The sequence below is a fragment of the Colossoma macropomum genome, unplaced genomic scaffold (assembly GCF_904425465.1).
Source record: "Colossoma macropomum unplaced genomic scaffold, Colossoma_macropomum, whole genome shotgun sequence".
NCBI lineage: Eukaryota > Metazoa > Chordata > Actinopteri > Characiformes > Serrasalmidae > Colossoma > Colossoma macropomum.
The window spans coordinates 6,735,248-6,759,056 of record NW_023494798.1 but is presented as its reverse complement, the minus strand read 5'-3'; the positions used below and the strand labels follow the sequence as shown (position 1 = coordinate 6,759,056).

Sequence of the window (23,809 nt, the reverse complement as noted above, 5' to 3'; positions counted from 1 at the left end):
GCTGAGTGGTCTTAAGCCCAGAGGACACAGTGTAATTTCCAAAAAGAATTTCAAATGTTGATTTGTCAGACCACAGGACACTTTTCCACTCCCCCTCAGTCCATTTTAAATGAGCTCGGGCCCAGAGAAGGTGGCTGTGTTTCTTGATCCTGCTTATGTGATTACTTATTTGAGTTTTAGAGTTTTAACTTGCATTTGTGGATTCAGCGACTGTTTTCACAGACAGAGGTTTTCAGAAGTGTTTCTAAGCCCATGCAATGATTTCCACTACAGAATCATGTCTGTTTTTAATGCAGCGCCACATGAGGGCCCAAAGATCAGGGCCAGCAAATACTGGCTTTTGGCCTTGTCCCTTACGTACAGAGATTTCCCAGAATTCTCTAAATCTTTTAATATTGATAATATGTACTGTAGATGATGAAAAGCAAAAGATCGTTGATATTTTACATTCAGAGACGTTATACTTGGATTGTTTGACTATTTGCTTGTGCAGCCTTTCACAGAGTGGTGAACCCCTCCTCATCTTTACTTCTGAAAGACTCAGCCTCTCTGGGATGCTCTTTTTATACCCAGTCATGATACTGACCTGTTGTCAATCAACCACCAGATGTTTTTTTAGTATTACATAACTTTATAAGCCTTTTGTCATCCCCTTCCTAATTTTTTTGGAATGTGTTGTTGGCATCAAATTCAAAATGGGAAAATGTTTCTCAAAAAACTTTTATTTAGAAATCGGGTTGTAGAACTAGTATCTAAAACTGCTGAAAGGCAGTTTATACACTATTATTTACTACAATTTAAATAATAAACATAAAAAGCTTACTTTTCTTTGCTGTCGGAAAAAAGGGAGAAACAAGGCATGAAATTCCGTGAAAGCAATGTTAGGTATATTTGAACACTTCACTTAAAATATAATTTAATTTTAAAAATGTGTTGGTGAAGCCATTAAGTAAATATAAACCTCATCATTAAACAGCACATTTTATATACAGTGCTAAATCATAGTGTGACATGTACGCCTCTCAAAGAGGCTTGGAGGGTGTTTTACCCATAAGGTGTTTCTTGGTATTTTGCTCCGGTCTAAACATGATTATGAAACACTTGGGAGCAAAAATACAAAAAAACAAACCAATGCTTGAGGCCAGAATAGCAAATATCTCCACAGCTACAGTGAACTTTCCAGGAGAGCTGACATAAGCTGGGATAAAGGTTACCCAAACTGCACAGAATATGAGCATGCTGAATGTGATGAACTTGGCTTCATTAAAGTTATCAGGCAGTTTCCGTGCTAGAAAAGCCAAAATAAAACACAAAAGAGCCAGAAATCCTATATAACCCAGCACAGCCCAGAAACCTATAGCTGAACCTAATCCACATTCCAGTATTATCCTTTCCTTGTATTGCTGTAGATTTTTGAAGGGGAGAGGAGGAGATATTGTCAACCAAAGAACACAAATAAGGACCTGTATGAGAGTGAAGGTGAGAACACTGAGTCTCTGCTGTGGAGGCCCAAACCATTTCATGGCATTACTGCCTGGAAGTGTAGCTCTGAAGGCCATTAACACCACTATTGTTTTCCCCAGAACACAGGAGATGCAGAGGACGAAGGTGATCCCAAATGTTGTGTGACGCAGCATACAGGACCACTCAGAGGGCTGACCAATGAAAGTAAGTGAGCAGAGGAAACACAGAGTCAGTGAGAAGAGCAGCAGGAAGCTCAGCTCTGAGTTGTTGGCTCGGACGATGGGAGAAGTTCTGTGTTTGTAGAAGACAGCAGTCACACATAAAGCTATGAAGGCCCCAGTGATGGAGAATGCTGTCAGGATGATGCTCAGAGTGTCGTCCCAGGACAGGAACTCCACAGGTTTAGGGAGGCAGCTGTCTCGCTGGATGTTGGGCCAGGACTCAGGAGGGCAGCCCAAACAGTTCAGAGAATCTTAGAGATTTCAAAAGAATATAAAAATCCTTATATTGAAATTAACCACAAGAGAATGAAAACAACTAAACTATGACTGTTCCCACTGAAACTGCCCACTTTATTATGATACCCAACCTGTCTTGTTGCTGATCTCTCCTTCTGCACATGGTATACAGTCATAGCAGCAGACTGGCTTTCCTTTCTGTACAGCCTTCCTGGTTCCTGGAGGACAGCTCTCACTGCACACAGATCGTGGCACCTGAAAGACATTATACAAAGAGAAATGTCAGAAAGTCATTGAGTTTATGAAATGTCACTTTTGTGCCTTTCAGTAAGAAGAACTGTCTACGAAAGATTAATTGATGCTTCAGTGATTTATACATACATTTTCCATCTGATGTATCAGTCACCTTAGCTGTTGTTGGTTTCTATTAAAAAGTTTGTATTTTTCTCATTTTCTATCAGGGTTTATCAAATGCAAAAATTACGTTTAATGTTTATTACCTGTAATTTATATATTTACCACTGATCATAATTTGTTTTGCAGTTTACCAGTCCAGTCTGTATTACTGGTAAAAAGGCAAACAATGGATATGGCATGTATTTCGACATGTAATTAGCACACAGAAGCAATGAAATCCTCTGTGATACTGATTGTATTGTGGTCTATTGTTCACTGAACATTCAGCTAGCAGTATAGAGTTCTTTGATATCAGTGTTCATGTACTGCTGTCATTAATCAAATGTTCGTAGTAATGCACAGAATTAATGTCATGCAATTGTTCTCTTTTTAATTAGTGCCTTAAATAACTACATTCAGTTAAGGCAATCATCAACACAAAATAGTTATAATTTCTGTAAACTTTTAATTATATGAACTTCGTTAATTAGTAAAGGGAATATGTTGAGCTGTATAAGCTGAAAATATTTTAAGACATTTTAGGCAGTTATTTAAGTAATTGATTGCCTCAATTTTACATTGAGAGTTTACATTGACAGTCAAAGACTACATGTGGTACTGTACCTCGGTCCGTCCCCCCACCCAGATGATAGCTCTGCTCATACTGAACTCTTGGCCTCTTGGTTTGGATGAGTCATAGTGGCCCACAGTAATGAAATCTATAGTACCGTCTTTCTTAACCTGCCAGTTTATGAGATCGTAGACGGCCACAGGATCACCATAGGAATCAAAGGAGACCTGAAAACCATTATTTGTTGTGAAGTTCACTCTTTTGAGCTGGTCGAGAATCTGCAGTGGAATACAAAAAACGAAAAACTTTGAACAGAACTATGATTTTGAACGGTGATCATTTTTGTGAATTAATCACTAAAAATACCTATTTATAATTGACGAATATGAACATGGTGACACATCCACAAGAAATATGTGGATGATTTCACCATTGTGGTGAGAAATGGTGTCTTTGAAACATTATAGACGAGCTCAAAATAAAAATCAAGCAAAGAAAAGTGACGTAGATTTATTACTTTTACTATTCCAGAATTAACCAGTAGAAAACTGTTTTTTTAAAAAAAGTTTGTTTTGTCAGTTTTTGTGAAATTGTACAAGAAAAATAACATATTAGGTCAGTGTATTCATAGATGTTGAACAATGTTGTTAGGAAAGGTCACAATTCCGACTGCTGTTTTTCAGTTTTAACTGTAAAAACACATTGACTTTTTATAGTGTATTGTACATATTATCTTGTATCAAAAATGATTGTAAATTTGGAAATTAAAAACACGTTGCAAATAAAACAGTTTCTTGTAACAAACAATTTCTTATAATAAATTAATTCAGAAATTTCTTATATTTTCGTATTACGAACAAAACGTTTTTGTCAGTGGTAGAACAGAAACAAAAGATGCCATTACGTGAAAACTCCATAAATGATTTCTTGAAGAAATATCTCGAAGGAAGAAGCACTAACTCTGAGAGGTTCAGTGAAATTCGTTTTTATATTTCGGAATGATTTGAAGAAAACTGACACCTTCATGTGTCACGAAAAGGCTTTGACACTGTTGTTTCTCACGAAACCAGGTGATTTAAAATATTAGACAAAATACCAACGAATCGTTTTTACCTGCAGAACGATAGAACAAACCAAATAGACAACTTAACATACACGGGTTAATGCATTTAATATACACAAATTTTACAATACACTCACACTCATTCAACGTATAAGGCAAGCTAGGGAGCTGTTTTTAAGTGTATTAGTTTTATACCTGCCATGGTGTGAATTTAGCGCTCTTGTCGCACTGCGTGTCATTACAGATAACACCGTGGATGGCATGCGCTATGGCATACGTAGCTTTGTACACCATGTTAGTCGCGCGAAGCTGCGACGTGTCTGTATATGGGTTCTGCAGCGCGCGAATATCCTCACTGCCGTCACATTCCCGCGAGCCCCCTGAGGAGCCTTCTAGACTACAGCTGAATGAGCTCTCCCAAAACTCCCTTAGCAGAGGAGTTTGTAATGCCTGTTCTGAAGAGAGGTCCAGAAGAAACTCACGAAGACCTGGAATCACTGCGTTGGGGATGCCAAAACCTATCGCCCCAGCGCACATGTTAAAGCTCCGAATATCTGGATCTATGATCCACGCCTCGGTGCCGATCCACTGAAGGGGAGGCGGAGGCTGTCTTGCCAGTTCTTCCAACAGAAACTTCATGTCGCCTGAAGCAAGAAACGCTACTATTACCCGGGCTGTTGATCTGCGGATGACGTTTGCCACTCTCTCCAGTTTACTGCGCGGTTGTGTTCTGTAGTAGGACTCGGAGTACTCCACACAGATGCCCTCCTCCTGCGCAGCCTTTAGAAACAAGGCCATTCCATAATTTCCATAGTCTGAGTCGCTGCGCACTGCCCCAATCCATGTCCAGCCGAAATGCTTGACTATTTTTGCTAGTGCGGCCGCCTGGTGGTGGTCACTAGGCACGGTCCTGAAGAAGGCAGGATACTGACGCTTATCGCTCAGACATGCGCAGGTTGCGTAGTGACTCACCTGTTAGTGAGTACAGAGAAAGAAGAAGATAAACAGAAGGAACCGTTGATTGAATTATCGCGCCTTGTATATAAAAATGCCGTCAGCTATTACCAAATACAAACAATTACAATCAGAATTGGTGCAGCTTACAATCACCTGTGGAATTCCAAAAAGACCCAGCATTCTAGTCATACTCATTGTAGAAGTAGAAGTGGATTCTCCCACGAGAGCAGGAACAGCTGCAGCTGCAGATTTTGAACAGGAATCAGTATCATTGAAAAATGGTTCCATGCCGTTTGCAAACTGAAATGCAACTTTAACAGCCATCGGCACTGCACCGCACGAGTCGTGTATCTGGTATCCTAACGTGATTCCCGGCAGGAGATCTGTTCTGTTGTTGATCTCGTGGATTGTGAACTCCATGGCACGGGCGAAGTGCAGGCCCCTGAAATACATACTGTTCAGAAACAGAGAAAACAGACAAAAAAAACACAGAATTTGAGTTATTGAGAGAATTAGAGAATTCCTTCAGAAGTCACTAACTCAGTAAGTAGCGTATGACTGAAATAAAGTCAAAATGTAGTCATTATAATTTCACTGTAATGCTCACTGCAACTTTAAACTTCCCACTCACAGACAGACCTCCCAGAGCACTGCAGTTGGAGTGGCTGCCTGGTGTAGCTGTTCTGCTGAGACGTAGTGGTGAAATGAATAGCAAAAATCCCTCCAATTATAAAATCTCCATTCATTGAAAGACCGGATATCTGAGGATTAGCCCACAGCCTGCACCTGACCAGGCTAGCATTACACGCTGCCTGTCTGGGCCCAGTTATCCACAGCATTGATAACATTGTCATCAGACTTGAAATGAGCTGCATTGTATGCTCGTTAGTGCTCAGCCCTCTGAAAGCCAGGGTATCTGCCTTTTAAATAGCTTGCTTCTTATGATGCTCTGTCGGTGTGAGGTCGGATTCAGGAGGCGTGGTTATGGCTTGAATTGTAACTGCAGTGATGAACTTAACTTTTGTATTTGTGTCCCTGGTGTATTGGAAGTTGTCACTGAGGCTAAGCTAAAATACATTTTAACATTTCATAAAATAGTGTCATTTTCAATTGACTTCATTACAGGACAACATAGTTTTATATATAACCATGATATTAAGTTTAATATTAATAACTATTAATTTTATAGGCTTAAGCAATGTAATAAAATGACAGAGCTTTTAAAATTGAAGTTCATTGAACTTAACAGAACACTTTCTCAACAGAAATTCTCTTTCAGTTAACTTAATATTAAAAGTACTTTGACCACAAAATTTCAATCTAACCAAATTTCTTCTTTTATTTTAGCTTGAAAGCTACATCATTTTTTCCAGTGCTGAAGAAAAATGAGCTGAAGAACGAGCATTATGTATCATTGTGAATCCACTGCTTTTCAGTTCATAATTTTAAGTTACTTACTATTTTTTGTCAGAGCACATTTTTTTCTTTGAATTTAAATTATTAATAAAAAAAATATGTGTTCTATTGTAGTATTCATACAATTCCATTAAGCAAGTAGTCTTCCATATATTTTATTCCCCCAATGCACATATGATCAACGTATAAAATGACTTCTTTTCTTGACTAAAAAACTCAGTGTAAATCAATATTAAATGCATGGAGAAAACAAGTGTGGTATTCCACAGGCTCTGTATTTCAATGGGAGTTCAAGGGTCATGGCATGCAAAGTTGTACCTGCTTGCACCACCCCACCCCCTTCAATCAATCAATCAAGCAATCAATCAATCAATAAATGTTGCTGTTTTTGGGAGCTATACTCCACACAGCTGCATGTTGTCACCCGACATCATGGATGGATTATAGCCATTATCAAAATACAACTATCTGGCACTGGAAGGAAAAGTTCAAAAGGTGTTTGTGGACCTGCTGGCAGAACACCATAATCACCTAGTGGCATTGGCCATGGCTCTCGAGGCTTGTTTTGGGCAGGTGCTGGCAGTGCCATTGCTCAGGAAACTACTCCTAGACAGACAAAGACTAAAGGGAGAGCAGATTAAAATGCTGATGGCAGAGGTGAGCATGATAGTTTGGCAGGCGTACCCAGGGTTTGAAAGGTGGGGCAATAGGAGTTGGTAATGTAGCATTTCCTGAACGTGCTGCTGCCTGAAGGACTGAGAAGGCATGTACAGCTTGCCACACTGACCAGCCTTCAAGCAGCTGATGTTGAGGCAGAAAGGGAGGCAACACAATGCTATGCTCTTTCTTAAACACCAGGGCAGAAAGGTACATAGTGGCAGAGCTCCTTGGCATACCCAGCTCCTGGTGCACTGTCCTTTTCTCACCCTCGTGGGCAGTCGAACACCTGTTCTGTGGCCACCCTGAGCTTATGACCAAATATCAGAAAAGCTGGGGTGAGACCAGTTGATTGATGCACAGTGGAGTGGCATGCGAGCAGGACCAGGGGTAGGTCTTGGTACCAATCATGCTTGTCCTGGCCGGTGACAATGGTGAGTTGAGTGGTGAGCATCTGGCTAAAATGCCTCACAAAGCCGCCACTCTGAGGGTGGAGCAGCACAATGCAAGTCTTTCAAAAGGTTTGCTTGTTGGTTACTCTTAAACTCAATTTTTGGTGATATTTTTGTATATTTGCAGCTTTCAATTGTATGTTTCTTTCTGGCTCATGACTAAATGCAGTGTCTTGTTCACATTATCAGTTGGGCTTGTTTGGTGTGTCAGGTGGAGATACACAAATATTCCGACAATCTTTCTTTGAAAGTAGCTAAAAAGTAGTGCACTACTTTTCAAAAAAATTGTAGCTAGCTACAAATTTTGGGAAAGTAGCTACAAAGTAGCTAACTACTAATTTTACAGTAGCTATCCCAACCCTGCCAGTTAGTAGGCATATATTGGCAGCCAACCAGAGAGTAGGATTCACGTAGTCAATTGAAAAATTGGATTCAGTATGTCAATCAGAATTCAGGATACTGGTAGCCAATCGCAGTGCAGGATAATGACAACAAAGCAAAGAACAGTAATCAGCTGGCCAATCAGAATGCAGTATACTAGCAGGCAATCAGAGAGCAGGATTCATCTAGCCATTTACAGAGGAGGATACTGGTTCTGTGGAGTGCTGCAGAGGGGACTAATTCCATATTACTGCCAATGGATTTAGAACAAGATGTTCAACAAGCACAAATGGATGTGATGTTCCTTAATACCAGAATCATTTTTAGAACAAGAATGAAGGTAAGGTTTTTGGTTGAGATTAATGCCTGGACAGCAGACCAGCCAGTAGAATCCATGCCATAGCCACTTCAGGGTTTTGCAGGGTCAAAGTGCCCCATGCCAGCTGCCCCATGCATATGCCCAGCTCTGTTTAATGCTGGATGCACAGTGTCAGACGTGTTTACTGGGCACTGGTTCCTCCAACACTTGGTTCAACAGCTCTTGCATAAACTGAGGCCTTATCAACTCGCTTGGAGCACCTTGCCAGTGGACACATGTGGTTTTACTTCTATCCATTCCACACACAGCTAGGCATGGAGGGTAGTAAAAGTTGCTTGAGGGCCCCAACATGCACAAGTGGTAATCGTGTCATCATCGAAAGCGCAGTGGGCAGCAGAGAGAGTGAAACATGGCCTGGTGGATTACTACTCTTGTCGTCATACCCAGCTGCATGGGACTTGACATAGGACACTATGTGGAGCTCTGCCATGCTCAGGAGGGGCCGCGGTGGCATGAATGCAACCCGAGGCAAGGACTAAAGTTATTTGCTGACACTGCCTATGCAAAGTTTGGGTAGCGTGGCCATGCATGCAGCATGAGTCTCATGTCAGGTGCATGCCCTGCTTAAAATGACTGTTATTGCTATTGTGTCTGGGATGCTGAACGTATGTGTGTGTGTGTGTGTGCGCATAGTTCACTGTGAGGGTGAAGTGTGTGACTGGTGGAAACCTCCCCCATGGCATTGGCTGTATGTTATCAACTTGTCTGCCCTGCTGTTTGATGAGGAGCACTTTTCGTGATGGAAATCATGGCCTCTTCAATCAGATGGGAAAGAATACTAACGAGTACAACAATGGCAGCCAATCTAACAGTAGAATTCAGTTAGTCAATCAAAGAATTGTATTCAGCTTGCCAATCAGAATGCAGGATATTGGCAGCCAATCAGAAAACAGGACACTTGGAATGAATCAGAGAGCAGTATTCAGCTAGCCAATCAGAGAACGGAATACTAGAAGACAGTTGCACAGTTGCAGGATATTGGTCTCCAGGGGATGGGGATGGGTGCTGGAGCCTATCCCAGCACAATGGGCAGAAGGCAGGATACACCCTGGAAAGGTCACCAGTCCATCACAGGGCAGACACACAGACATATACATTCACTCACACATTCACACCTAGGGCCAATTTAGCATGTCCAATCAGCCTGACTGCATGTCTTTTGACTGTGGGAGGAAAACCCAAGTACCCGGAGAAAACCCCCGCAGATGGGGAGATCATGCAAACTCCACACAGAAAGGAGCCTGGTCACCTGGCCGGAATTGAACCTAGGGACTAGCCAATCAAAACAGGATTCAGCTAACCAAACATAGAGCAAGATTCAGCTAGCCAGTCAGACAGCAGGATACTGCTAGCCAAACAGGGAGCATAATTCAGCTAATCATTTAGAGAGCTGGATTCATTTAGACAATTAGAGAGAAGGATACTGGCTGTCAAAGTTTTGCCTGCATGTACCCCCCCACCCTTCCCCACTTTAGGTGATCTTCCTCATTATTTTTGTAGTTATATATCAGGTTTTTCTACTTTGTTCAATAAAAGAGCATTTTCCTTGCATAGGAAAATGTCATTCTCTGGTTATTCTTCTGCATCAATGCTAGTATGTCAATGCTAAATAAACAAAATGTACCAGCTTTTAACCTCAACTTTTCTGGAAATTTCAGTGATGTAACTTTCTCTACAGTATGTGACAATGTAAGAGTATGCATTCTTAAAATTGCTGAATTTCAATTCATATATTTAAGTTTGAAAATATTTATTAGTAGATTTCTGTGTATAATAAGGCATCAAATGTTGTGGACTCAGATGACACTGTGCAGTCAGTGTATGTATGGAGTGGATTCTTCAAGAGACTTTTACTTTGACAATGATGTCATCGGCTTCGTATCACAGTTCAGGAAGTATACTAGCAGAAAATGATGGGAGAGCCTCATGGTGTTCCATGTATCATAATCCTTGTTCATCTGTTACATTTCAGGCTTTGCGGATGCACTGCCGGTATGTTAGTTTGTCCACATAAATCTTAATTCATATTTTGTTTGTATTAGTAACATTAGATGGTATGCCATTACCAGTGCATGAAATACATCCTGATACACTAAGAGCTGGAACATTTCCCCCGTGCACACACAGTCACTGCAGAGGAACAAGTTACCTACTTTAATGCAAATGCTGTGAAGTCATTACAAATTACAGAATGTTCAGGCTTCAGTGAACAAAGTCACAATTCTTATTCAGGCCATGGCCGGCCACCCAAGAATCATAACCCCTCGTCTTCAAATACTCACTGCCATGATGTAGTGCCGCCAGCAGGTCCAGCACCATTGTCTCAAACTTACCCACACGTCAACTCATGCCCTCCTTCGCCTATTAAACATTCTCAGGTCCTTGACAACACCCCGCAGGCTCACTATGGGGACAATCTGAATATTTCTGATCTTGTTAGGTTCATGGCATGCAGAAAAGTAATATCTACAGGCCTATTGCAGTTTGATGATTGGCCAGAAAATTATAGCGCTTGGAAAGTGTCATTTCTAAACACCACTGCAGGTCTCAATCTTTCTGCTGAAGAAGAGATAGATCTCTTACTTAAGTGGTTGTGTGCAGAGTCAAGAGAACAAACAAAGCGAATGAGAACTGTACATGTCTACAGCCCAGAAAAGGGACTTAAGATGATATGGCAGCAGCTAGACTAATGCTTCAGAGCTCCAGAAGTCATTGACAGCATGCTACACAAAAGAGTTGATAGTTTCCCAAAGATTTCGAACAAAGACTGGAAGAAACTGAGAGAACCGAGAGACCTGCTGACGGAACTTCAAGCAGCCAAATCAGAGGGAACGCTTCCGGCCTTGCCTGCTGAGATACAGCATGGGGTGTATCCGGCATAGTACAAAAACTGCCCTTTAATCTGCAAGAGAGATAGATGATGCTGGGCTACTTGTTCAAACAACAGCATGGAGTCTCCTTTCCTCCATTTTCTGTTCTCGTCGGTTTCATATCGGATTAAGTCAAAATGCGTAATGAGCCTAGTTTCCTTCTACTTCCGTGTTCAGACTCCACAGAATCAGAATACCCCAGAATCGCAAACACAGCATCTGTTTCAGTCCACAAGATGGACATCTCTCTGGATAAAACAGCAAATGAAGGTGCGTAGAAGGCTAACATTGATCCAGCAAAGCTGTGTCCTATTCATAAGAAGCCACACCCCTTACACCCCTTCGGAAGACAGGAAAGCATTCCTGAAACAGAATGGCATTTGTTTTAAATGCATAGCTTCAATGACACACCTAGCAAGGAGCTGTGGAAGCCTTGTGAAGTGCAATGAGTGTGGTAGTGAATGGCATTACTCGGCCCTACACTCAGGACCTACTCCTGCGTCTGTGAAGGCTCTGACCCCTACTGGAGATCAAGGCGGGGAGAGAAGTGGTTTCTTCTAAAGAAGAAGCATCAACCAACTGCACTGAAGTCTGCGGGGATAATATGAGTGGTAAATCATGTTCAAAGATTTCCCTAGTAAAAATATTCCCAACCGGTCGCCAAGAAGAATCAATCAAAGTGTACGCTGTCATTGATGACCAGAGTAATCATTCTTTGGTAAGATCAGAGTTCTTTGATGTTTTCAAGTTAGACAATCAGAGTTCTCCTTACCTTCTGAAAACTTGCGCGTGTGTAACAGAGACGAGTGGGAGACGTGCTTATGGCTTTCAAGTGAGTTCCATAGACGGTAATGTCACTCTCTCACTTCCAACTTTGATAGAGTGTAACGACATCCCTAACAACCGATCGGAGATCCCCACACCACAAACTGCATTACATTATTCACACTTACGGCCTATAGCAAGACAGATCCCAGAGCTTGACCAAGAAGCTCCACACATGATTCTACTCGGCAGGGATATCATCAGAATCCATAAGGTGAGAGAACAGATAAATGGACCACACAATGCACCTTACGCCGAAAGACTTGACCTTGGTTGGGTCCTAGTTGGTGATGTTTGGGCAAGGTCCATAAGCCACTCAGTGTCAATGTCTTCTTTACCACCACCCTTGAGAATGGCAGACAGTCACTCTTTAGGCCTTGTCCTAACACTTGCCCAGTGAAGGAGAGAGTCTGTAAACTGAAGGACTCAGGAGTGTGCACTGCAGTCCCTGCTAAGAACACGTCACAAGTCAGGAGCAGATGTCATATTGGAGATGATGTCTTCAAGAGAACGGAACATGATGAAAAGCCAGCCTTTTCCATTGAAGACCTGACCTTCCTCCATGTCATGAAACAAGGCCTTTAAAATGAGGAGAACAGTTGGGTAGCACCTCTTCCCTTCAAGCCTCAAAGACGGTGTCTACCCTATAACAGAGAACAGGCCTTCAATCGCTTTCGTTTTTTACAGCGGACTTTGTCTAAGAAACCGGAAATGAAGGAACACTTCTTTGGCTTCATGGAGAAGATGCTGGAACAAGGTCATGCTGAAAAGGCTCCCCCACTCCAAAAACAAGAAGAATGCTGGTGTCTACCGCTGTTTGGGGTTTATCACCCAAGAAAGCCAGGCCAGATCAGAGTAGTTTTCGATTCAAGCTGTCAGTACAAAAGTGTATCCCTCAATGATGTACTCCTGACTGGACCCAACCTCAATAATAGCCTTCTTGGAATGCTTATGCGCTTTAGGAAAGAAGCAGTGGCTATTACCACAGACATACAGCAGATTTTCTACTGTTTTGTCGTTAGACCACTAGACAGAAATTCTTTCAGGTTCTTTTGGAATGAGGACAACAATGAAAGCCAGAACGTCATAGAGTTTAGGATGAAAGTTCATGTCTTTGGAAACAGCCCCTCTCCTGCGGTTGCAATTTATGGCCTCAGACAAGCGGCGAGAGAGGGTGAGGCGGAGTTTGGAGCTGATACCCTGGAATTTGTGGAAAGGGACTTCTATGTCAACGATGGTTTAAAATCTCTGCCTACTGATGCAGCTGCCGTCGACCTCCTTAAAAGAACACAAAGGATGCTTGCTCGTTCTAACCTTCTTCTTTTATAAATGCCATGAGACGCTTCATTGCTCTTCACGGTCTGGTGAAGCAGATGCGCTCTGATCGGGGAACCAATTTTATAGGAGCGTGTAGGAAGTTAAACATATCTTCCAACTTAGATGAGAGCAAATTGTCTAAGTTTCTCGCAGAGCAAGGATGCTCTTGGATCTTTAACCCACCCCACGCCTCTTATATGGGGGGTGCATGGGAGCAGATGATTGGCATTACCCGAAAAATTCTGGACTCTATGATACTTCAAATGCAACCTGCGAGGATGACCCACGAAGTTCTGAGTACATTCGTGGCTGAGGTGACTGCCATTGCGAATTCCAGGCCTCTGATACTTATCTCCACGGATCCTGAGGATCCTTTCATTCTAACGCCTGCAACTCTACTCACGCAAAAGACCGGTCCACGTCCAGTTCCCCCAGGTCAGTTTGATGGTACTGACCTCTATAGACAGTGGAAGCAAGTACAAAGTTTGGCAAACACCTTTTGGGACAGATGGCAAAAGCAATACCTGTCTACACTTCAACCAAGAAAGAAGTGGCAGAACTTTAAGAACTTAAGATACCAGGCGGGGAGTGTGCAGTCAGTGTATGTATGGAGTGGATTCTTCAAGAGACTTTTACTTTGACAATGATGTCATCGGCTTTGCATCACAGTTCAGGAAGTATACTAGCAGAAAATGAGGGGAGAGCCTCATGGTGTTCCATGTATCATAATCCTTGTTCGTCTGTTACATTTCGTGCTTTGCGGATGCACTGCTGGTATGTTAGTTTGTCAACATAAACCTTAATTCATATTTTGTTTGTATTAGTAACATTAGATGGTATTTCATGCACTGTTAATGGCATGTTCCAGCTCTTAGTGTATCAGGATGTATGGAGTAATCCATTGTCTCCAGTTAAAATTCATGTTTATTAAAACAACGGAAGGCATAAAATAGCATGGCAGTGAATCAGTATCATTGTGTAGCAATTTGTGTTCTTACGTTAGTACTCATACCCTGGTGATGTATTTTCTTGTAGTTTTACCCTACTTCCAGTCAACCATTAAAAGAGACGAACTGGGCATTCTCTTCAGCATGGTGATTGGGAGAGGAGTTGTCTATCTGCTGACTTATGCAGGGCGTATAAGGGTGGCAGAATAGACACTGTTCTTAATCAGTAACTAAGAGATTTTGAAGAGCCACTCAGTATTATTCAGCAAAAGAATGCATAGCATTGACATTTCCAACTTATGCAGACAATTAACATAATGATAACAACATGGCAATGGTTCCACAGCCACATGCTTGCACTGATACCACTATGGGAACAAAGTTTTTCCTCAAGGTCAACAGGTAATGGCAGCATAAGCCTGGGACAATAAAAGATTATATAAACTTTATTCACTCGGATATGAATTTACAAAGACAGTAAGAGGAAAGAGGGCCACTTTTGGCCAGCTAATGACAGAGGTGGTATATATATATATATATATATATAATATATATATATATATATATATATATATATATATAAGAAAAAAATCATTTTGTGTTCTGCTAAAATATCCAGGTACATAGAGTGAAAGCCTACTCATTGTACTGTTCCTTGGTGTGTCCTTCAACCCAGCAGATAGCTCTGCTCATACTGAACTCCTGGCCTCTTGTTTTGGAGGAGTCATAGTGGCCCACTGTGACGAAAACTAGTGTGCCGTCTTTCTTAACCTGCCAGTTGATGAGGTCATAGACGGCCACAGGATCACCTTTGGAATCAAAATAGACCTGAAAACCATTGTTTGTAGTGAAGTTCACTCTCTTGAGCTGGTCGAGTATCTGCAGTGGAACATATAATTGACAGAGGTGGTGGGCCTCTAGCTACATGCCAGGCAGCCCATGGTTGTGAAGCTGGGTATTTGACAAAATGCCACTTTCATTAGTTTATATACTTATTAGATATTTAATCATATTTACATTCTTTCATTTCTTTCTTTTATTTTCCTTTGTAAATTACTTTAGTAGTTAATCTTATTATCTAGCACAGGGTGAGAAACAACACTGTAAACAACAACAACAAAAAAAAAAACAGGGCTAATCATTTTTTTTTTGCCATTGTTTAATATTGTAACATTTGTCTTAATTTAATTTCCCAAATAAAAGGGTATGTGCATTAAAAATCTCCTTGTGATTAAAATGAATTAGACAAAGATGGAGACACAATGCATCTAGGCAACAGGGACATTTAAGAAATTTACAAATTTGTAGTTTAATTAAAAAAAATGTTTTAGGTGAACCCTAAATCAACAGATTTTGTATATGGTGATAAACCATGGTGCTACACTTACAATTCCGTTAAAGTCTCAAAGAGAATTGGAGGGAACTTTACCCATAAGGTGTTTCTTGGTATTCTGCTCTGGCCTAAACATGATTATGAAACACTTGGGAGCAAAAATACAAATAATCAAACCAAAGCTTGAGGCCAGAATAGCAAATATCTCCACAGCTACAGTGAACTTTCCAGGAGAGCTGACATAAGCTGGGATAAAGGTGATCCAAACTGCACAGAATATCAGCATGCTGAATGTGATGAACTTGGCTTCATTGAAGTTATCAGGCAGCTTCCGAGCTAGAAAAGCCAAAACAAAACACACAAGTGCCAGAAATCCTATATAACCCAGCACAGCCCAGAAACCTACAGCTGAACCTAATTCACATTCCAGTATTATTCGTTCCTTGTTTTGCTTAAGATTCTTCACAGGTAGAGGAGGTGATGTTGACAACCAAATCACACAAATTAGGACTTGTATTAGAGTGAAGGCAAGAACACTGAGTCTCTGCTGTGGAGGCCCAAACCATTTCATGGCATTACTGCCTGGAAGTGTAGCTCTGAAGGCCATTAACACCACTATTGTTTTCCCCAGAACACAGGAGATGCAGAGGACAAAGGTGATCCCAAACGCTGTGTGACGCAGCATACAGGACCACTCAGAGGGCTGACCAATGAAAGTAAGTGAGCAGAGGAAACACAGAGTCAGTGAGAAGAGCAGCAGGAAGCTCAGCTCTGAGTTGTTGGCTCGGACGATGGGAGAATTTCTGTGTTTGTAGAAAACAGCAGCCACACATACATCCACAAAGGCCCCAGAGATGGAAAACGCTGTCAGGATGATGCTCAGAGTGTCGTCCCAGGACAGAAACTCCACAGGTTTGTGAAGGCAACTGTCTTGGTGGGTGTTGGGCCAGAACTCAGGAGGGCAGCTCACACAATTCAAAGAGTCTAAGAAATAAGAAAAGTGCATTCAGAGACTTAAATTATTCAGAACTTTAATGGACAGGAAAAAAAACTTGCAGTTTCCCAGTAGAAATTGCTTGTATTGTGATACACAACCTGTCTTGTTGCTGATCTCTCCTTCTGCACATGGTATACAGTCATAGCAGCAGACTGGCTTTCCTTTCTGCACAGCCTTCCTGGTTCCTGGAGGACAGCTCTCACTGCACACAGATCTTGGTACCTGAAATACATGAGACAAACACAAATCATTTATCCTTTGTTTTAAAAGTCAAATGATCATAATGCCATACACATAAGTTTTTCTTTTTCTACACTGTCTACATAAACCCAATGTTTAAGTTCATTACTTGCATTGCATGAAGATAAGATTTCAACAGTTTTGCTTAAGTAAACATATTGAGTGTGTTAATTGAATTCTATTTTGTCTGTTTTTGTGAAAATTTTAATTTAGTGGTGAGCATCTGAATGACATTTGAATTTTTTTTATTTTTTATTTTTAATGCCATAGAATTACACTGAATGCATTTTAAGTGGTTCAATTTGTCTCTCTTAAATAGGTCTTAGTTTTTCTAATTTTAATTCAATCGAGAAACTACTTATTTGAAGTTTTCATCATGCTAAAGGAAAGGATTGGTTATGTATTACCGCTAACTGTTTTGTTAAATGTAATGGAATTCTGTCTTGCATTTTATCAGTCCAGGCTGTATAACTGCTATGAAGTTAAACAATTTACTGTCACAAATATTCAGACAGACAATAAGCACCCAACAGCAATGAAACCCTTTGTGATGCTGGCATTATTGTACAGCAGTCCAGAGTACTTTGATACCAGTGTTATGTAGAGCTGCCATTAGCCAAATGTTACAGTAAAGCACGAAATTGAAGTAAATTGTTTTTTCTTTATAAGATTTTCACATAAGTGGTACTCAATTCATTTAAGGCAACTGTCACCACAAAATAGTTCAGGAATAATCTATGTAATTTTTGTTGAAATTATCATAAAGGTTAAAAGGGTAAAATTGCATTAATTTAAAGAGTGAAGTGAATAAATACTTTGAGTTAAATCAACTGAAAATATATTTTTTCTTAGTTTAGTTGTATGTATGTATATATATCATTTTGTGTTCTGCTAACATATCCAGGTACACAGAGATAGTGAAATACTACTCATTGTACTGTACCTTGGTGTGTCCTCCAACCCAGCGTGATAGCTCTGCTCATACTGAACTCCTGGCCTCTTGTTTGGATGAGTCATAGTGGCCCACTGTGACGAAAACTAGTGTGCCGTCTTTATTAACCTGCCAGTTTATGAGATCATAGACGGCCACAGGATCTCCTTTGGAATCAAAATAGACCTGAAAACCATTCTTTGTAGTGAAGTTCACTCTCTTGAGCTGATCGAGTATCTGCAGTGGAACATATCATTTGAAAAACTGTGAACGGAACTGTAATTTTGAACTGTGATAATTTGTTTGACTGCATACGTAAAAATGTAATGTTATTAACGTTGAATGGTGACTCGTTGTCAATGATTTTATGGGCCATTGTATCATGTTTCAAACCATGAAAATGAGCTCAAAATAAGAACCACAGAAACTGATGTTTTTCTGTTCCTAGCTTAACCTATATATATATATATTATATATATATATATATATATATATATATATATATATATATATACATTAGTTTTTGTAAAATGACGAAAAATGGTATGTCACAGCTAGTAGATCAGTTTCGACGCTTGATTTTGAGTTTTTAACGTAAAAATGCACTGCAATTGCTATTCTAATTTATTTTATGATAAAATTATTGTAAATTTGTCATAATCTTCTCCCAACATTGTGTGTCAGTGGTGAAAGAAAAACATAAAATGTTATAAAAGTAAAAACAGGAAGGTCTTTTCAAATGACTTCATGTAGGGATATTTTGGATTTAGAAAAAATAACGGTTACTGAAATCTATTTTTACATTTTTGATCGATGTGGCTAAAATACTGACACGTTCATTGTTTCCTAGACGATTGTCTCATGGAACAGTAAGTGATTTTAAATATCAAATAAATAACAACGTATCCAGTTTGCCACCGCAATGGTAGAATAACCCAAATAGCGTACGTCATATAGATAGATTAGTGTATGAAATTTTTGCAACAAAAATGTATTTATTATAATTATCCTATTACATGCAAGCTATTGTTCTGGTCCTAAATGTAACAGTTTTATATCTGCCATGTGTCCTGTGTGACACCTCCATATGTCGCAAAACGACTTGGTCATTAGTGTTACTCGATTTTAAATTGGAAATAGATTGGAAATAGAACAACAATGTGCCCTGCTTTTCATCGCAATGTAGAATAACCAAAATACCCAGATTCTAATATACTAATCAAGGTAATTTATATACACATTTTTTACAATAAAATGATGCTTATTCCATTTATAATGCAAGACAATAAGATATTTTCAAATGTATCAGTTTTATACCTGCCATGGTGTGAATTTAGCGCTCTTGTCGACACTGAGTGTCATTACAGATAACACCGTGGATGGCATGCGCTATGGCATACGTAGCTTTGTATACCAGGTTAGTTGCGCGCAGCTGAGACGTGTCTGTATATGGGTTCTGCAGCGCGCGGATATCCTCACTGCCGTCACATTCCCGCGCGCCCTTTGAGGAGCCTTTTAGGCTACAGCTGAACGAGCTCTCCCAAAACTCCGTTAGCAGAGGCGATTTCAGTGCTTGTTCTGGAGAGAGATCCAGAAGAAACTCACGAAAACCTCCAATCACTGAGCGGGGGATTCCAAATCCTATCGCCCCAGCGCACATGTTAAAGCGCAGAAAATCTGTTTCTGTGATCCACGACTCGGTGCCGATCCACTGAAGGGGAGGCGGCGGCTGTCTTACTAGTTCCTCCAACAGAAATTTCATGTCGCCTGAAGCAACAAACGCTACTATTACCCGGGCTGTTGATCTGCGGATGACGTTTGCCACTCTCTCCAGTTTACTGCGCGGTTGTGTTCTGTAGTAGGACTCGGAGTACTCCACACAGATGCCCTCCTCCTGCGCAGCCTTTAGAAACGACGCCATTCCATTATTCCCATAGTCTGAGTCGCTGCGCACTGCCCCAATCCATGTCCATCCGAAATGCTTGACTATTTTTGCCAATGCGGCCGCTTGGTGGTGGTCACTAGGCACGGTTCTGAAGAAGGCAGGATACTGACGCTTGTCGCTCAGACATGCGCAGGTTGCGTAGTGACTCACCTGTTATTCAGTATAGAAAAGGAAGAAGAAGCGTTACTTGAGATGCCTGACTGAATTTTAGCGCTTATTTATGAAACATTATATGGTCCTTCAGCTGTTATCAAACACACTTAATAGCAATCCGCGTTTTTAATATTGTACTATTTAGTGCAGTCTACGCTCACCTGTGGAATTCCAAAAAGACCCAGTATTCTGGCCATACTAATAGAAGTGGTGGAAGCAGAATCTCCCACGAGAGCAGGAACAGCGGCGGCTGCAGGTTTTGAGCAGGAATCAGTTTCACTTAAAAATGGTTCCATGCCGTTTGCAAACTGAAATGCTCCTTTGATTGCCATCGGCACTGCACCGCACGAGTCGTGTATCTGGTATCCTAACGTGATTCCCGGCAGGAGATCTGTTCTGTTGTTGATCTCGTGGACGGCGAACTCAATAGCACGGGCGATGCGCAGCTCCCTGAAATTCATACTATTCAGAAACACAAGAAATGAAAAACATTTACACAAAAACTGTCAGATGTCACTACTAAGTACCTCATGACTGCAAAAACAAAAGTGGAAATATGATTATTATAATTTCTCTGTAATGCTCAATTCAACTGTTCACTGCACACTCACAGACAGACCTCCCAGAGCACTGTGGCTGTAGTGGCTGTCTGGTGTAGGTGTTCTGCTCTGATCTCATGGTGAAATGAATAGAAAAAATCCCTCCAATTAAAAAATCTCCACTCAAAGAAAGACCAGGTATCTGAGGCTCAGACCACAGTCTGCAGCTGATCGCGTCATCTTTACAAGCTGCTGGACTGAGCCCAGTTAACCACAGCATTGATAAAAATGTCTTCAGACTTAGAGTGAGCTGCATGGCATGCTCAGTCGATCCCTGCCCTCTGTAGACCAGCATGACTGCCTTTAAATAGCCACCTTGTGGTGATTCCCTGTGGGTGTGAGGTCAGAACCAGGAGGCGTGGCTGTGCCTTGCATTGTAACCGCAGCTTATTTACTATAAGTTTAAAAGCTGCATCATTTTTACAGTGCATCACTGAACTTAGAATTTAAATAATATTCCAATGTAATTCTTTGGCTTCTTGTTAATACATTTTGGTTACTTATTTTTTTTACATCCAAATACAAATATTTCTTTGAAATTAAATTAAATTGTAATTTAAAAAAAAATCTTGTAGTATTCACACAATTCTTTCAAATCATTTTTTGTTAAAATAAGTAATTGTTTTATTAACACATACAACAATTAACAATATGACTTCATGTTTGTCTAACAGGCTCAATGTGAATAAATATTAAAAGCTAGCATTTAGGTATCTGAGTTAGACATAGTGCGCTTGGTATGGTTTGGATTAAAAATTTATCATAGAAAGAAAACTTCTTCAGTTTCCCTTTTTCATGGCACTTAGAATAAGTAGTGTGTTGCTATTAAGGTTGTAGAAAGGCAAGGTGGAGAAGATTTCATTTAATGTAAAATCTGGTGACACTTAACAGACATCCGAGTCGGAACCACTGATGAGCAAACCGAGGGCGACAGCAGCAAGAGAACCAGGAGAACCCACCCTTCTCTGGTTAAGATGAGAGTAAAGCAGATTATAACCTCCTGAATGGAATGAACATGGAGCAGAAATGGCTGTTAGAAGGTAGCGGCTGTGTATGGGAGTTGAGTGTTATGGTAGGTCGAGGCAGCTGGTTTATGCTGCTCTGGTCACTGCAGGAGGTAGTTTGGCATAGAGTGTCCTGTTGGCAACAGAAATGTTGTTCAGAGGGGATGGTAAATGAGAATCACTTGCTTAACATTCAAGCCCCCCCAAAAAACAGTGATGGTGAAAGGACATGGTTCCCAGGAACTGAGGACTGCATGGGATGAGGAAGTGAAGTCAATAGCATGGGGGATGTCAAATCAGCGGTGGCAGAGGAGCGTCTGAAATGAGTAGGAGAGCAACAGGTTACCAGGGGCACCAGCATCATCTTCACAAATGAACCAATATTAGTCAAGTCTGAGGAGAAAAGGGAGATCCAATGGCAACCCTGGGGAAAAGATAGGTGTCTGAAAAGAAAGAGGCAGATGAGCTCTGCTGAGCTGTTGCAGGAAATATGTGAGAAACAATGGCATTTGGAAGAATGGCAAAGTGTCAGATGTGAGGGGCATTAGAGATGGAGCTAACAAAGGTGGTGGACCATGCAGAGGCTGGGGCAGACAAAATGAGACTGGATGAGAGACAGAGGAGGGCTGCCAAGGTCAATACGAAAGTGGGTTGAAGTCTAGCACATATGTGTACTGAGATGAATGGCGAAGTGGAGCGAGGTCTCTGAATAGTTCAGAGTTGAGATGTATCTGAGTGCAGATGGAGGTGAGTTGAGACAGTGACAGAACTGAATTGTAGCAGATTCAATGTGGAGCTGATCTGAGGTGTGCATAGCCATGTAAGCTGAGGGTGGCTGAGCAATGGAGGCAGGCCTCGTTTGCCTTTGATGGAACTGAGACAAAACGGAATGATTCAGTCCAGGCGAAGCAATTTGCCCATCAGGATGCACTGGTCATTGGCCAAAGTCCTGTCAGGGGTGCAGTGGGGATGAGGCTTGTGACTGAGGGCGGAAGTGGAGGTGCGTGAGCCGCCAAGGCTTGAGAGCAGCAGTGCCACACTGGAAGCACTGTGATCAGGCAGGAAGAGCATGTGTGGCTGGGGAAATCAGCTACGCAGGCGGATCCTCTCAAGTCTGCACAACCCAGGGCTGCAGGTATAATAAAAAGGAATTTCAGATAGTGGCTGGACTGCATCTGCACAAGGAGCAGGCAGGCAGCTTAGGGGAATTCAGGAGAGAAGAGTCAAGGGCTGGGCTACAGTGGTACACAGCAAAACTGTCATCTTGCGACTGATTGTGAGAACTTTGTCACATAAAACAGAAGGTAAGGCATTACAGGGGATTAGACTGGAGGGAGGAGGGATTTCAGACATTATCCTTGCCCTAGGCTTAAAAATACTTATTAGCAGACTTCAGACTATACTTTAGCTTCAGACGTTGAGGACTCTATTTGACACTTTTCATGCAATGACCCTTAGGTTGTTGTGGTAACTAGCAAATACACTATATTGCCAAAAGTATTCACTCACCCATCCAAATCATTGAATTCAGGTGTTAAAATCACTTCAATGGCCATAGGTGTATAAAACACCTAAAGCACCTAGGCATGCAGACTGCTTCTACAAACATTTGTGAAAGAATGGGTTGCTCTCGGGAGCTCAGTGAATTCCAGCATGGTACCGGGATAGGATGCCACCTGTGCAACAAGTCCAGTCATTAAATTTTCTTGCTACTAAATATTCCACAGTCAACTGTCAGTGGTATTACAACAAAGTGGAAGCGATTGGGAATGACAACAACTCAGCCACAAAGTGGTAGGCCACGTAAAATGACAGAGCAGCACCAGTGCACAAAGCAAGGTCCATAAAGACATAGATGAGCGAGTTTGGTGTGGAAGAACTTGACTGACCTCAACCTGATAGAACACTTTTGGGATGAATTAGAGCGGAGACTTCCCATAAACACACTCTAAAACCTTGTGGAAAGCCTTCCCTGAAGAGTTGAAGCTGTTATAGCTGCAAAGGGTGGGCCGACATCATATTAAACACTATGGATTAAGAATGGGATGTCACTCAAGTTCATATGCGTGTGAAGGCAGACGAGCGAATACTTTTGGCATTATAGTGTACTTTAGAGACTTATTCAAATATTACTTTTCCTTTTTCACTTTTCCATTTCCAGTTTTCCAAACTAGCCAGTGATCTAAGTATATTTGAAAAGCCAAACAGGTAGGGAGCGGGAGGTTTATATAAGGTAAGCTTTATTTAGGGGAAGACAGGTCTCAGTTGTTATTTTTCCCAGTTTTTTTCATCATCCCTCACAGTGAAATAAACAAGATATTTTGGGGGAGACACGCAGAATTATACAGTATAAAGAATGAACTTCTTTAGGTTAAACAAAAAATCAACAATTTTATCATCATGGCAAAATTTCAATTGCTACATACAGCCATCAATCACGTACGACTACAGGAG

The 23,809-nt window shown here is 41.1% G+C and overlaps 1 protein-coding gene across 1 annotated transcript; it reads right to left on the bottom strand.

Annotated features, from left to right (window-relative positions):
- Positions 1 to 1,022: 1,022 nt before the first annotated feature.
- LOC118818530 (vomeronasal type-2 receptor 1-like) lies at positions 1,023 to 20,430 on the bottom strand. Its single transcript, XM_036585778.1, has 10 exons — positions 20,372 to 20,430; positions 19,914 to 20,214; positions 19,027 to 19,749; positions 17,709 to 17,891; positions 16,582 to 16,705; positions 16,277 to 16,470; positions 4,148 to 4,924; positions 2,943 to 3,167; positions 2,054 to 2,177; positions 1,023 to 1,936 (listed from the first exon to the last, which is right to left on the bottom strand). Exons 1-10 carry the CDS (start codon positions 20,428 to 20,430, stop codon positions 1,023 to 1,025), a joined length of 3,624 nt encoding a protein of 1,207 aa, XP_036441671.1.
- Positions 20,431 to 23,809: the final 3,379 nt, after the last annotated feature.

Excerpts from the sequence above, each read along its gene's own strand:
- LOC118818530 (XM_036585778.1), bottom strand. The coding sequence starts at position 20,430 with ATGAGATCAGAGCAGAACACCTACACCAGACAGCCACTACAGCCACAG. Across the intron at positions 4,925-16,276 it reads AACACAGAAATTCTCCCATC|GTGAGTCACTACGCAACCTG; the intron begins GTCCGAGCCAAC and ends ACTCACTAACAG. Across the intron at positions 3,168-4,147 it reads CTAAATTCACACCATGGCAG|ATTCTCGACCAGCTCAAAAG; the intron begins GTATAAAACTAA and ends ATTCCACTGCAG.